This window comes from Monodon monoceros, unplaced genomic scaffold (genome assembly GCF_005190385.1).
Source record: "Monodon monoceros isolate NGI ecotype Baffin Bay Population unplaced genomic scaffold, NGI_Narwhal_1 Super_Scaffold_18, whole genome shotgun sequence".
Classification (NCBI taxonomy): Eukaryota; Metazoa; Chordata; class Mammalia; order Artiodactyla; family Monodontidae; genus Monodon; species Monodon monoceros.
The window spans coordinates 63,766,925-63,783,447 of NW_021703774.1; the positions used below are offsets into that span (position 1 = coordinate 63,766,925).

Sequence of the window (16,523 nt, forward strand, 5' to 3'; positions counted from 1 at the left end):
TGGGACCAGAGATATAAATTCTCCGGTCCCGCTTCCGACCTCTTGAATGAGAAACTCTGGGTTGGGGCTGAGAAATCTGTGTTTTAACCAGACCTTCTGGTGATTGGGGTATATATTCAAGTTTGAGAAACTTCATGGTAAATAATAGAAAGCCATTACAAGCAAGTAGGAAAGTGTTTGTACTCTAGTAGTGAGTGCAGGATGTATTCAAGTAGGAAGAAGGAAATGGTAAGGTGGGATGTCCTAGTAACTCAGGCCTGGAGAAAGGTGCTAAATTTAGATATGGAGAGGAAAAGCCACATTTAAGAGAATTTTCTAGGAAGAAAGAACAACATTTGTGATAGATTATCTACAGGGAATGAAGAAGACAAACAGTTTAATGTGAATCAGAGAGTTTATAAATTATGGGAAGGAGAATATTGTAATTACAGATAAACATGGGATGTTGGGAAGGGGGACGGAATAGAAAAGGAATCTGTGGTACTATTTACAAGTCATTTCACAGCTCAGGTCCTCGCTTTCTCATTTATTTTCTCGAGATGTTGACTGTGATGATCTTGATGTCTTAGTTTATAATAGCTAGAGAAGATATTAGAGCTTTTCTCACTAAAGTTATTTCCTTCCTTCCTCCCTCCCTTCCTTCCTTCCTTCCATCTTTCCTTCCTCTCTCTCTTTTCTTATTTTTCACTGAAGACAAGAGAACTCAAATAACTTTCTTAAGATCACCAAGCAAATTAGTGACTGAGCTGAAAATAGGGTTTAGTTAAGGGCAAATGTTACCATGTTTACTGTTTCTTTCCTAAATTTCCTTCCTACTGTTACATAATATGTTATAGGCTTTTTTGTGTGTAAATGTTCCCTCATTGGCACAGGATTTTCTGTAAGATAATAATAATTAATAATAATAATAATAGTAAATAATACACCCTGTCATTTATGGAGTGCATTGTCAATGTGCTAGGCATTACTGTAAGTGCTTCACATATAATAACCAATTTCATAAGAACATTTTGAGGTAGGTACCATTATCATCTCCAATTTACAGATGAGAAAACTGAGGCTTAGAAATTTGCCAAAAGTCACACATGTAGTAAGATAAATCTGGTTACTTTGACTTCAACATTCATGCCCTTAACCACTGTGCTATACTGTCTATTGCCTTTTAGGAAAAATTGCTTAGTTTTGGCATTAGCTACATCCTCTGGGGAATACCTCAATGTTTCACTTCACTTTCTCTCTGGGAACAGCCTCTTTGACCCGAATCCTACTTGCTTTGCAAACTCTTCCAGTTATATAACCTGAGACGGGAGTTTTGCCACACTTAGGAGTTGGACATTTTCTCTGCCAAGGTCGGGGAGAGATTGAACACAATCCAGCATGCTGCTTGTGACTATAATAATGAACTCAAGATCTGGAAAGTATCTTATGAAATCATCTGGACAGATCCAGATGTCATATGACTTAGCTGTTATTCAAAACAGCTGGTTTTGTCTTTTCTTGACGAATTTTCTTCAGCAATGGAAAGTTGGCCACATTTAGTTCACTATGTCCATGGTTTTATCACCATACGGTTAGTAAGTTCTCCTGAACCCTCCTGTTTTTTTTTTTTTTTTGTGAGGGCTTTTTCACTCTTAGAGGTGGCTGGCTTTTGAACAATTTTTAAATGGATATATCATTATTTATATCTTTCTTGTTTGAAGCATCACAGTGCCTTAAAGTCATTCCAGGAACTCTTGCTTGGGTCTGGGTATCAGCTTGGGTGAAGCTGGGAGCTCTGGGGCTAAGGGCAAAGTCTCATTATGGGCAGCATATAACTATCCCCCTCTGTGATCCTCCCACCTCCCTGGAGTCCCACAAAGGTGTGTGTGACAGGGGAGAGTGGGGTGTCAATTAGTGAGAGAACCCTAAACCACAGTCTTCTGACCTTGTCGTAGGGATTCCCTATTTTCCCTCTCTGTGTTTTCTGCCTCTTCCTTTACCACTCACTCATCAAAAGCAATCCTTCTCTTTCGGATGAAGCCAGCATATCTCCCCAATGAGTTTAGGGTCTTGGAAAACAAAGGCCAGAAATGGGATACCATCTTCCACCAATATCCGCTTTCGGCCTCACAACACAGCTCCCTCAGAGGTAAGAAAGCACGAATGCCTAGCTACCTTCTTTTTTTTTTTTTTTTTTAAAGAAGATGTTGGGGGTAGGAGTTTATTTACTTATTTATTTTTGCTGTGTTGGGTCTTCGTTTCTGTGCGAGGGCTTTCTCTAGTTGCGGCGAGTGGGGGCCACTCTTCATCTCAGTGCCCGGGCCTCTCACTGTTGTGGCCTCTCTTGTTGCGGAGCACAGGCTCCTGACGCGCAGGCTCAGCAATTGTGGCTCACGGGCCCAGTTGCCCCGCGGCATGCGGGGTCCTCCCGGACCAGGGCTCAAACCCGTGTCCCCTGCATTAGCAGGCGGACTCCCAACCACTGTGCCACCAGGGAAGCCCCTAGCTACCTTCTTGAAAGTCAGAAGAAAAACTATAAGTAGAGGAAAACATGAATTAACACCTCAATACCTTAATATTTTATATGTTATTATTATTACTTTTAATAGTTGCTACAGGCCACCTGTTTTCTGCCTGTGTGCCGTGAGGAGTGAACTCTTGCCCACACCTGGCGTGCTTGCACCTAGATTCAGGGATCCTGTGATTAAAATGAAGGTCCAGTGACCTCACATGGTCTTCGACACTTGGAAATATCAGGGATATGGGGAGACAGAGTGTGTTTCTCCCCCAGGTGATGGAGGAAGAGGATACATCATCAGGTAGGGCCAGGCTCTATTAACTTGCCTACATCCAGCCTGCACTTGACTGACAGGGAGCAAACAAAGATGCTGCGAAGATAGACTTTTCCCCACTGCTTCTAAGTGAGTCAGGGCCTCGCTTTCTTTTTACGTCATTGCTTTGCAGCCCAGTACCTTCCTGGCTTTTAACATGTAGTTTTCCTCCTATCGTCCCCCGTACAGAGTCACCAGAAATTGCTTCTGGCTTTTCGCCAGGCAAGTACAGTTTAAGGCATATAATTCACTCAACCCAGTGAGAGAAAATGAGCTTAATGCAATCAAAGATTAATACGCCAGAAGTTAAGGGAAACTGCTACAAACTGTAACACCAAGTGGTATAAGATAGTATTAAATAAGTAGATATGATGATGCTGGTGACCACGTATGACATGCTATTTACGTGCCAGAGACCGGGCTAACTTTTACATGCATCATCTCATGCACTCCACCCGGAAACCTTTTACAGCAGGAACTAATGTTATCTTCATTTTACAAATGATGGAACTGAGGCCGAGAGACATTAGATAGCTTGCATAAGGTCCCATAGATTGGAAGTGGCTATTGAAAACTAGCCTAAACCAATTTATTCATATCCAACTCTTAGGTTCTTTTTGGTACATAACTGTAGTTATTACTGGTTAGTGGTGGGTGATGGTTAGTTATTTCTCCACAACTTCACTACCAGCTAGTGAAAGCAAGACCACCATATATATAATGAAACCCAATTGTTCCGTACTTACTTAGGCAGGTAGCTACTAACAAGTTGGTGCAAAATATTTATACAACTGGCTCTGTCCTCTCAATAAAGGCACAATTCTTTGTGCTCCGACTATAACGTGTAGGAAAATTTTACTCTGACAGTAATATTCTGAGGTTGGATTCTAATACCTTTGTAGCTGGTATCAGGCAACAAGAAATCTCTGTATCAAGGCCTAGATATAGGACTACTTAGGGATCGAGCCACAGGTGGCGTCTCTAAGAGTAAAGAACTATTTACATTCTTACCACCTTTCTATGGAGTGGGTGTGAGTTTGCACAATAGTGTCTCTAGCACAAATGACTTGAATATCATTATTATGACTGGAGAGAGCCCATTCCCTATTGAACAAGCCTACATGTAAAAACTCACTTCTAACATGCTCTGCTAATTGACAAAGCAACTGGTATTGCTCTCTATAAAGACAGCTGATGCTCTCAACAGCAGCCACCTCTGGAATGGGGCCTTTTTCACAAGCCTGCTGACTGCCACTGTGATTACAGCAAGTGGCTGAAGCTAACGCTTACCCAGTGCCACACTGTAGCAATTACAAGCAGCTGAAATTTTTCATTTCATTGTTTGGGTTTTCCTTATTTTGTGTTTGTCTTGCCCAACTGAAATATAAACTCCATGAGAGGATCTTGTCTTTTTGTTTCACTGGGGATTTAAAAACATGTAATAGTCTACGGCACATGGCAAGCATTTAATAAGCATACTTTTAATTTATTGAAAAAATAAGTGAGCAATTGAGGCCAGTCTTTTCCATCTCAACTGTGATCCTATGAAACCAAGTCAGTAAACTTGTAGAAGGAGTCTTTAGTCTTTTATAGCAGGTTGCCTGTGAGGGGCCCTGGTGATGAATCAACCTGGGGTAGTTGAGGTAAGAGCTTGAACATAATGAAAATAGCTATCATGAAGAGAACTTACTGAAAGAAGAGGTTAGAAAATACTGTGTTGGAAGGTTATAATAGACAAAAGTGACTTCTATGCACACTTTTGACACAACTGACATTGTCAATTCCATTTTTTTTAAATGAATTTATTTTTATTTCTGGCTGCGTTGGATCTTCATTGCTGCATGCAGTTTTCTCTAGTTGCAGCGAGCGGGGGCTACTCTTCTTTGCGGTATGCGGGCTTCTCATCGCGGTGGCTTCTCTTGTTGTGGAGCATGGGCTCTAGGCACGCGGGCTTCAGTAGTTGTGGCACGTGGGCTCAGTAGTTGTGGCTCACGGGCTCTAGAGCGCAGGCTCAGTAATTGTGGCGCACGGGCTTAGTCGCTCCATGACATGTGCTATCTTCCTGGCCCAGGGATCGAACCTGTGTCCCCTGCACTGGCAGGTGGATTCTTAACCACTGCACCACCAGGGAAGTCCTCATCAATTCCATTTTTTTCAGCCATCTTACAGTTTGACATGGCTTGTTATTTAATTCATGATTAATATAAGTGAAAACCTAAAGCTCTACCTGGGAATGATTCAATTGTGTTTGGAAACAGAGCTGTCATTTCTGGCGTTATATCCTAATGCATGAATAATAATAATACCGTATATTCTTTAGCATTTTCTTCATCTTTCTATCATTTGGACCACTGAGGAGTATTTCATATTAACTAACCTAGAGTCATTTTCCATAATGTATCATATATTAATGTGTCAGATAAAAAAATACAGACTTTAACATGGTATCACATTGCATTAGTAAACTACTTTTTCATTTTCTGCCTAAACATAAGCAATGGGTGGACTTTCTTTAGTTCAAATAGAAGTAGGTTAATTCAGGAAAATGGTAGATGCCAGACTCATACATTCTCTCTCCACCAAAATGACGCTGGAGGGGCTTCCCCTGCACTTGAGAGTCAATCTTGATTTTAAGGGGCCACGTGTGGAGGATCCTGGGGAGTTGAGAATTTCAGTTCTAGAATTGACCTGATTTTCCACAGATGTTTCCTTATATTCTACTAAGGGTTTTCAAGATCACCCCTGTGTCTCATGAGCCAGCTATCAGTAGCAAACTTCATCGATCTCAAGTTTTCAATGAGCAGTCAACAAGAAGGCTTTTCCACTCTTGAACCAAATGAATCTCTCTATATGGGTCCAGAATAGTGGACATAAGTCCTCTGGGCTCCCTTCTCTCCATGAGCATCTGCTGGGGTTCTGTCTACGTGACTCAGATCTTGGCTGAAAGAACTTAGAAAGCTCATTTCTTCCTCTGCTTTTCAGATCCGGCTGTAGTACTCTCCAGCTGTGGAATCTTGTTGCTAACAAGTGTTTTAGGAACTTTTATTTATCTTTAATGAGTATTTATCACATTTTTTGGAGCCAAGAAAAGACATGTCCTTTTTGCTCCTGTAGAAACAAGGTTTGTGGTATTTCTTCAGAAGGCAGCAGCCTGGAACAGATCTGCCCTTTTTCACTGATGCTCACAATTTCCCATGTCCAGCAGGGGGCATCTGCAACACAGATTTAAGTTGGATTGGATTTAAATTGGATGTCCTTGACAGGGGACAGGTTGGAACACCTCTTTCAGAAATGTGTCCTAAATCCCCTGTCCTACACTTCCCAATTTTTCTCCATCCTGTCTTCCTTCTTGGCTGTTCCCGACATATGTCCAATCTCAGAACTACTCTGTGCCTCAGGAATACTTTTGTTTAAGTAAATCCTGATAAATTTTGGTCTCATGATGGATTCTGATTAGACTGAGTGATTGTAATTACCCTCCCTGCCTCCTCTCATCAGAGTGTGTCCTATCTGGTGTGAGGGACTGAAGGGCATACTCCGTTTCAGCCCCCATTCGTCTATTTCCAACTTCTCTAACAGACAGAAATCGAGTTCAGTTAGAGTCCTTGCAGTCAGTTAATTACACTACCTCTCTGCAGTTAACCAAATCAGAGACATCTAAGTCCTCGATGGCTTATTTTGTGCTACACCCCAATATTTCACCCACCCACCCAAAAATGCAGTTTTACTATAACCTAGCAATTCAATTCATTCATTCGTTTGCTGATTCATCAATTTATATAGTAAACATTTATTGCATGTCTGTTAAGTGCCAGGCCCTGGGCTAAGTGCTGAGACTGGAGCTGTGAACAAAACAGATATTGATCCTGCTCTTGGGGACCTGACATTCTAATGGGAGAGACAGACAGGACTCAAATAAATACACAGAGACATAATGCAAATTGATAAGGACCATGAAGGAAAAATACAGAGGTCTCTGAGAATATAGTAGGGGCAGCTGTTAAAGCATGTGTCTCCTATTACACTATCTTCATGTTATCACATTTGAACTCCTTGAGGCTAGGGTCTATGTTCTTTTATTAATATATCCCCTCCACTTTTATCAATCAGTAGAAAAATATCTAGCATATAGTTTACATGTATATGTCCTACATTCCCTTGTTCCACGTGTCTCTGAAGCAAGGAACACCTTTGTAATTCTTGAAACACCTAGCACAGGACTTTATATATAGCGGTTACTGACAAATTTTACTTGAATATAATTGTATTTTTAAAAATTCTGCTATGTTTTTGTTTTAGTGATTGCTTGTACTGTTTTCCACACTTATTCACCCTAAGGTAATAATTTTCACTCAATCCACCAATTAGTTGGAAGGACAGAGGTGGTCCAGGGCCTTTTGAAAGCATACCCACACAGGGCACAGATTTAAAATTGCACAACCCTACAATTATTCAAACTCTTTTCAGTTTGAAATCACTAATGTGAGCCATCTAGTGAAAGGATTATCTTCCTCTGAACCCTTAATTTAAATTTCACCCAGGCATTTCCAATGATTTTATTTCAAAACAAGTTTTTCTTTGTAAAACCAAAGGATAACAGGGTTGGGGGTGTGATGAGAAGAGATATGAATCATTTCTTGTTAACAGCCATTAATGTAATATAGCCAGGAAAACTGCCTGGTGGGTGGTCAAACAGAGCCAAGGACTGAGTTGAAATCATAAACACATTAAAAAGTTTTCTTCTCTGGATGGGTTTGTTTTTGACATTAAATGAATGTCAGATACATTCAAGCTTATTTTTAAAGGAGAAAATAAAATGGAAGCTTTGAGCTTTTGTTTTGCTTGGTTTTCCATTTGTTGTTTTTTTTTTCATTCCCATATTTGGATGTGTCCATATGGTGGGGAGGAAAGGGAGAGGGGGGAATGAAATATTATTCCAGGAACTCTTAAGGAGAAAAACAAGCGTAGTAACACAGTTTATTCCTACAGAAAGAGTAAAATGTTTCAAGTAGTTTCAGTCTCAGCACTGGTCAACTTTTCAGCTTTTAAACTTCACTGTTTTATAAGAGAGACAATAATGTTATTCACTCCCTATATGCTGTCAAGCTCCTAATTCAACCGAATGGTCTTCCCGACTTATGTGCGTTAACATTATAACGTCCTATGTTTGAGCCTATACTAAACCATAGAGAGAAGTATTTTCTGAAGCACTGCATTTCCTTTCTCCCTTACATCCCCAGGGCAAGTATGAGGAAAAGAGTAATCTGGTGTTCTGGCATGTTTCTCTACTTTGAGGAGGTGAAATCTGATTTTCTATGGGCAGCGTTATAAATGGTTGATTTCTAGATTATCCCACAAAAAGACAATTTAAATAGTGATATAGATAAAATTATGCGAGGATTCTGGTTCATTCTAGTTTTAAAAGTCTTTTGTGGGATGTCTTGGAGAATTTAACCACCATGTATAGACAGTGTTTTCATGGGAAAATGCGTCCTGAAAGAATTAGCAAAAGAAAAATTTGAAATAGATTTGTAAGACAGGATGCCACTTCTTCATGTAGAGACAGTCTTTGAAGGCACCTTTCAATAGTTTTACCTTTTTTTGGTTTTCATATCAAATTTGCTGAAGGCTGCATACTATACAGAGGTCCTCCATCATCCACCCTTCCATCAGGAAGGGGAGGCAGAGTGAGCAGTCTTCATCTAACATGGCATTCTTCTCTCTCCAGTCACACTTTACACTCAGGCAACGCAGAACCACTTTTGCATCCCTTCAAATGATATACACATTATCCTCTTCCTACCCGGAAGTCCCAGCCTTTTCTTGTCTACCTGGCTAACTGCTATTCTACCCCTGCCTCTTCTGAGAAGCCCCACTGACTCACCCTTGTGGACACTGGGGTCCTCCCCCAGTGCTCTGCTGTTCACCTTTGTGGACACTGGATGCCCAGAGAGATGCTGCTTTCTGGGCATCTTCTTCTTTAATACCTGCTTGTGATTGCTCACAAGCTTGAGACTTCAATAGGCTATAAGTACCCTGCAGGCAAAGACAAAACCCTGTGAGTGTTTGTCTGTTTACTGCGTACTGATGACACAGTAACATGATCAAGGAGTAAAGTAGTATGAATAAATGAAATTTTAAAATGCTCAACCCCTTCATTATAATAACCTGTTCATGTCCAACTTACTTTTTCACTAGGCAATCAAACACAAATATCTCTCTGCCTTTTACAAAAGCAAATGGCTCAAATGGAGCAAAAGAGGAAAAGAAAAAAGAAACAGAAGTTGAGATGGGGAAAGAAAATGCAAAACAAAAATCTAAAGAACCAACCAAACTACCAAGCACGGGAGAAACATTCATTAGACATTCATTAGATAATCTTTAGCTAAATATTGGTGAGTGAACTATTGGGTCAAGTGAAACTCAAACAGTTGCTTCACGACTTCCCCTTATGGGCAGGAACTGAGGGGCATGTGGAGCAAGCAGAAGAGGTATTATGGGTGGAGTTCTTCAAGTTCTGGGTGGGATCGCGTGTCTTGATGGAAAAGATGAACCTGCTGCTTCTGGCTGTAGTACTATACACTGGCCAGCAGAGGGTAGCCACATGTATTGCATGCATTTTCCCCCCCAAATACTGTTTTCTTCATCCTTCAAATAAATATAAAGTTGGCAGTTCTTGTCTCCAGAGGTAGAATATGGGAGGCAGTGGGCGTATTAATTCTTAGTAACATGTGGGAAATTTCTGAATGTTTTAATTTGGTAGTCAAAGCTAGGGAACATGGCTTGAGTTTGGCTGGAAAAAAATTATTATGCAGTTAGAACTAACTTGGAAGAAGCAGTATTATATGCCAATTGCTGCTTTACATGATTCACATGCATTAACATATTTAATCATCACAAAAATTGTATAAGTATGTACTGTTTTATCGGTCCCACTTTCTAGGTGAGAAAACTCAACATTAGATAGTTTAAGCAAATTGCAGAGCCTGGAATCAAAGTACATTTATTCTTATTCTCATGTTTTATATAAGCTCCCTCAGCAGAACATTCTGTTTCAGCTGTAATGTGCTCAGCGGAGCTTGATCTGCTGTAATGTGGTACCTGAGTTGTCTTAAGCTGGAGAGCGGGCCCTAGGGAGAGAACAGAGGCAGGAAGAAACGAAAAGGAAAAGACATTGTGGAGGTTACTAATTCTAAATCAGAGTTTCAAAATAACATTTACTATACTAAAGGAACCTATGATATGATTGAATATTTATGTTTTTTTAAGTTATACAGTATATGTCCTTAACTTTTTCTCCCTAATATCCATAATTGCTAACGTCACACATTTTATTTATTTAAATTGTCTCATCACTGTCTCCGTGTGAATGGATGAGGAAAGTGTGTTTATAGTAACAAAACTCTATCTGGCAACAGCATGATATCCTAATCCCGACACAGCTCTGTAAGGCTTCGGTTATGATCAGCATTGACTGGGAAATAAATGTCGGCAGATTTGTGAGGAACAAAAATCAAGATATTTTTAGTTCACTTTGGCAAATATTTTTGAATATTGACTATGCTTCCAAGCTTTGTGCTATGCACAGGGTTGAAAAGGTATTTAAGACTCAATTCCCACCTGCAAAAAGTTCTTATATCCAGCTTGGAAGACAGACACATAAATCAGTAACCATAATGCAGTGTGATAAGCCCTATCTTAAAAGCATGTATGAAGTGCCAAGGGGACAGTGAAAGGACAGCTTTTTGGGTCTCTCAGTATACAATGGCTTGTGTTATGGATTAATGCTTAAGATCTTCTTGGTGTTTTTGAATTCAGACTTGTGATAAAATGATGGGTAACTTAGGAGATTAGTTTTGAACTGGGCATGAAAACAGTTGCATTCTAGGGTGGAGAAGTGCCCAGAATTCTGACCATGTCTGTTCACTAAAATGTTGAAGATAGAAAGGAGTAATACGATTCTGTCAGTCTGTTGGTAATTAATACTCATCTATTGAAGGCTTACTGCGTGTAAGATACTACAATAGCCATTGTGGAACAATGGGCAAGGGGTTGGGAAAAAGTCAAATCTGTATAAAAGAAGAACAGTTTACAGAGAAGTAATCATCAAGCAGAATAATTTAATTTTATAGGTGCAAGTGGCTGAAAAAAACATTTAGGTTAACTCTGTCATCTTACAGATGAGGGAACGGAGGTCTGGCAATAAAACATGATTATTTTTTCAAACGTTATATGTCTAATTAATGGCAGAGCTGGGACCAGAGCCCTCAGAAGACTGGTAGGCAATACAGTGAGTTCCACCTGTGAACTTAAAGTCAGACAGCTTGGGGTCAAGTCCATTTCCATCACACACTGGCTGGGTTACCTTAATTAAGTTATTTGAATTCTCTGTCATTAGTTTCTTCACCTGTAAAATAGGACTACTATAGTATCTGCCATATATAACATGAAAGAATACATATAAAACAATAATTAAGATTAAAATGAGATAATGCATATTAGCCAGGGACATGTTAAGAGCTTGATAAATGTTATTAGAACTCACGTGTCCCAATTTCTACATTAGTATTCTTTCTGCCACAACAGTGAAATGGGGTTTTGCTCATTTTTGTTTCTTTGACACAGAATGAAATCCCTTTTTTAGATCTTTATGCTAATATGCTGTCCATTTCCCCTCATACATCTCTTCTTTCAGGGCCAAGGAGATTAAGATCAAGTTGGGAATTCTCCTCCAGAAGCCGGAGTCTGCTGCTGACCTTGTCATTCCATACACTGAGAAGGCGGAGAAACCAGCCAAGACCCAGAAGTGAGTCATGATTATGGATTCCACTCTTTTCCTCCAGAGGATGGCTATTCTTCAAGTGTATAGCGCCATCCCTCTTCTGTAGAACTCTCCCCCTTCAGTGACTCATTGAAGATCATAAGAGTACTCAGAGACTTGGTTTGTGAATAGGATTTTTTTTCACTCTCTCGTGTATGGAGCATAATATTGCTTACTGGCAGGATGCTTAAAAAATGAAGATAAGGCCACGTATTGTGACATCATTGGAGAAACAGGCCGTGTCTTATAAAATGGCACCAGCCACTTCATCACACGGAAGTGTGGTTAAAAATACCTGCTCACTTGCTGTCCTTGGGTCAGGTGAGCATTGCTGATCCAATTAATTATGATCCCTGGATGCTCACCTGCTCAGGAAGTATCTTGAGAGCTACTTCCTCAGCAGGGAGATACAAGTGGTGACATTTCCCTCAAGAAGAGGCTAAGTTCAAGGCAGACTATTAAGCCTAAAGGTTTCTTCTCCAAGGTATTGTCCCTTCAAGGTCTAAAAGAGGAGCAGAGGACTGTTCCCTGGTGGAGGAATGAATACTTGACCAGATACTCCTATTTAATGCACGTCAAGCAATTTTTCCCCAGTCCATAAATTAATAGTCCTGACAGGACTTCTGCAGTCCCTAACCACGCACCAACATACTTCTATCAATTTAGGCATAGAGGGAAGCTATAATTCTGAATATTCACGATGTTATGGCAGTGAACATAGCCCACAATTTCATTGGCATTACTCTAACTTAATAACACTACTCACAGCATTCACGGTGTTTACCGTTGTTCCACTAGCTACACAGCCCGACATTGACTAGACAGATACACTCCATCTTCCCTTTAAAACAGAGACACCACTAAAATCAAGAAAGGAAAGTGGGAAGAAGAAAAGCCAAATGTATTCAAACCCCTTCACTCTACTACCTAAAAGCTTTGAAGAGATCACAGAAGTGTGGTAAAAATATAGGAATCCCTTTTAACCTCCATTTCTTTTAAAATTTAATATTTGTATAAATTGGCCAATCTTTTCTCCAAATGACCTTCAAATTAATATAGCAGGATTGGTTGGGGGATAGAGAGAAAGGTTATTCCTTTTAAATTTTTTTCATCAATCTAAGTGGATGTTTCCACTCTCCTTATATTACTTCAAAGTGATCCCAAACCAGAAATGAGGCATAATTGAGTTTTCTGCGCTTAGAAAAGGGAAGTTAATTCAATGTGGAGTGGCAGGCACCAGGCACTGGGAGAGAATAAGAACCACATTTCATAATAGCAAAAGATCAAAAAGTCTATTTTGAAATAAACATTGTGGTGGTTATTGATCTGTTGGAATTAACTTTTAAAAAATAAATACAGTGCTACATTTCCTCCTTTGATTCTCTGCTTTAATATCCCACACAGACACTTGAACTATTTGGAGAGAAGCAGTTTTGGAAGATAACTTGGGGCTGACACTCATTGGATTATTTTCTCCTCTTGTCTTCTAGCCCCCTTTTTCATCCAGAAGTTTGAATTGTTTTGGAAAAATCTTTCTTATCCCTAGAGAATATTTGTGCATCTCTACTGCATTTTTAACAGTGACCATTACAAATTTTTCCTATCCTCTTCCAAACTCGTAAACCCCATTTCACTCATATTTGGCAAATTTCCATGCTTTTTAACAAGCAGGAGAAGACTGTGTTCTGCAGGAACTCAGCTGATCTCGCTTCTCCTCACTTAAAAGTTTCTCTGTATTTTTTTTTACTCACATTCTTCTCAAGGAGAAGAAAATAAATCTCAGAGGAGAAAATAGACCTTCTCCGGATGGAAGGTATTTTTAACTCCTCTCATCTTTTTAAAAAAAGCAATCCCTTTTTAAAAAAGCATTTTCTCTTTTTTAAATATATTTTTATTCTTCTCGTTAGGAAAAAAATTGAACCATTTAAAAAAATAGAAAAACGTTGCCTATATCCCTACCACCCAAGGCCAGCCTCTGTTACCATTTTAGTATTCTTAACTGTTCTTTTTCCCTCTAGACCCTCTTCCACTAGAACAAACAAGTACCATATTCCACTCTGAAAAACACCCTCCCAGCCCCTCACCCCTTCTACTCATATCTCTTCCTCTTGCTTACGCTGGAAAACTCTAGAAATGGAAAGTCACTGCTTTCAATTTCTTCTTTAACTCCTTTTGTCGGGTCTAAACCTTACTACCTAACTGAAACCATCATCACCAAGGGCTAACTCCTGACTCATGGACAGCATTTGACTCTGCTCACCAGTTGGCCACCTTAAAACTCTCCACCTTAACTTCTAATTTTGAATTCTCCCGCTGCCTTCTCTCTCTCTAAGGGCTCGCACTTTTGTCCACCCTCTATATGTGAGAATTCCCTAAGGCTCTGCTATAGGTCCTCATAATGAAAAATAAAGATGTTACAAGACCATGTAAATTTAGTTTACAGTAACTATTATCATGGCTCATAATATAATCAATTGCAAAATACTCAAGAGCTGGTGTAGATTATTTTATAGTTTATTTTATATTCTAGATGTTCATTTACTGTCTGTTGATGTCACTAATTTTAACTATCTTTTGTTGTTGCTGTTGTTTTGCCACTTTATAACTCTAGAATGACCTCCACACATAAACAGTCCCTAGCCTGTGCACGGGGGAGAACCACTACAAACTGTTGTCCTACATACACTCCGGCCTGGTAAACTGCAGAGTGAGCCTTACTGTGCAGATTAAAGATGGAAGCACAATGTTTGGCCCATGGATAGACATCAAAAAGTGGCTGGTGGGAATGTGAATTGGTACAGCCACTATGGAGAACAGTATGGAGGTTCCTTAAAAAACTACAAATAGAACTACCATATGACCCAGCAATCCCACTACTGGGCATATACCCTGAGAAAACCATAATTCAAAAAGAGTCATGTACCACAATGTTCATTGCAGCTCTATTTACAATAGCCAGGACATGGAAGCAACCTAAGTGTCCATCATCGGATGAATGGATAAAGAAGATGTGGCACATATATACAATGGAATATTACTCAGCCATAAAAAGAAACGAAATTGAGTTATTTGTAGTGAGGTGGATGGACCTAGAGTCTGTCATACAGAGTGAAGTAAGTCAGAAAGAGAAAGACAAATACCGTATGCTAACACATATATATGGAATTTAAGAAAAAAAATGTCATGAAGAACCTAGGGGTAAGACGGGAATAAAGACACAGATCTACTAGAGAATGGACTTGAGGATATGGGGAGGGGGAAGGGTAAGCTGTGACAAAGCGAGAGAGAGGCATGGACATATATACACTACCAAACGTAAGGTAGATAGCTAGTGGGAAGCAGCCGCATAGCACAGGGAGATCAGCTCGGTGCTTTGTGACCACCTAGAGGGGTGGGATAGGGAGGGAGGGAGGGAGGGAGACGCAAGAGGGAAGAGATATGGGAACATATGTATATGTGTAACTGATTCACTTTGTTATAAAGCAGAAACTAACACACCATTGTAAAGCCATTATACCCCAATAAAGATGTTAAAACAAAAACAAAAACAAAAAAAGTGGCAGGTGTATCTATCTGCATTCCCATCCATGGTGCCCAGGTCACTGTTGGCCCTGGGGGCAGGGCTCAATAAATGTCCATGAACTTGAGACTGGACATGAGCAGACACGTTGCAGGAAGGAAGGGAGAACTGAACAGGCACTTAAGTGCCAATAAATAACTTGGATTTCACTTTTATTAATTTACACATTAATCTGACATGCATATTGCTGGGTAGATGAATGCTGCAGGGAACGCACTGTCGGACAGGGTAGAATGGGAAAAGCTCTCCACGGCTGACAAGCTATACCTCCAGGCAGTGAGTGCATCATTGCCTTGTGGGAGATTCAAGATGTAAATGTGGTAAGAGTACAGTAAAGAGGGAGAGAACACTCCCAGCTGAGATCATTGCTTCCTGGACCAAATGGCATTTACACTGGCCATTATAAAACAGTTAATCATCTCTATAAATGTTTATTTTGCCTTTCATTTGAACTGGGCTCCTCTTTCCCTCCACGCCCACACACAGAAACTCCATGCTCATTCCCTGTGGGCAGCTATGACCTTGCAAACCAGGACACTTATTGGTCATTTAGATCTGCATCTATCTCATTTCAAAGAATTCAGACTTAATGGCAGATTCTGAGAATCAGGACAGGATGAACCTGTGGCACCTCCTAGGCTGGGAATCAGAATACTGGGCTTCGAGGTGTGGAGGATGTGTTCTGCTTGATTGCGTCCTTGAAACAATTTGGACTAATATTACCCCCAAGCGGGTTCTGCACATATCCTTTTCAGGAATTTAATCTTGGCTGTGAGGCACTGCTGATTGTGACCATTAGTCTGGTTCTAACAAGACCATTTGGGACAGCTTGGATCTGGTAACATGCTTAAGTTCAGTGTACCTGCTCTGGCCATTTCTTCTTCCTGTGCCCCTCCATACTAGCCAGAGGAAATGAAAGGCAGGAAGGTGATTTCATTTTACGAGGGGTATTTACAAAATCAGAAGGCGATTCAGCCTTCCCCTTGCTCTGTTTCTTTTGTTCAATTATTTAATGTCTTGTTGTTTCTGTCAACAATAAAGACTTGGCGGGTGTCATATGTACAACATGGAACCCACTATAGTGAAGAAATTAAGATTCGTAAGACTGTGCTAAAAATGTTGGTACAAAATAATATATACATAGGAAAAATTCTCAGCATGAAGTAATATAGAAGAGCCAAAAGGAGTTATTGACCTCTAGAAAATAGCTCTTTTTCTTGTTAGAAATAAAATGAGGCAGAAAAATATATGGGCATGCTTGTAATTCCTTCCTCATGTCATTTCTCCTCCCTGTGTTCCTTTACACTAGCCA

The 16,523-nt window shown here is 40.0% G+C and overlaps 1 protein-coding gene across 1 annotated transcript in view; it reads left to right on the forward strand.

The window, feature by feature from the left end:
- The window catches only part of RGS5 (regulator of G protein signaling 5), a 48,969-nt gene that overhangs the window by 17,131 nt on the left and 15,315 nt on the right, over nt 1–16,523 (forward strand). Inside the window, exon 2 of the mRNA XM_029230559.1 lies at nt 11,506–11,616. Coding sequence (XP_029086392.1) covers nt 11,506–11,616 — 111 coding nt within the window. The remainder of the gene's footprint in view (nt 1–11,505; nt 11,617–16,523) is intronic.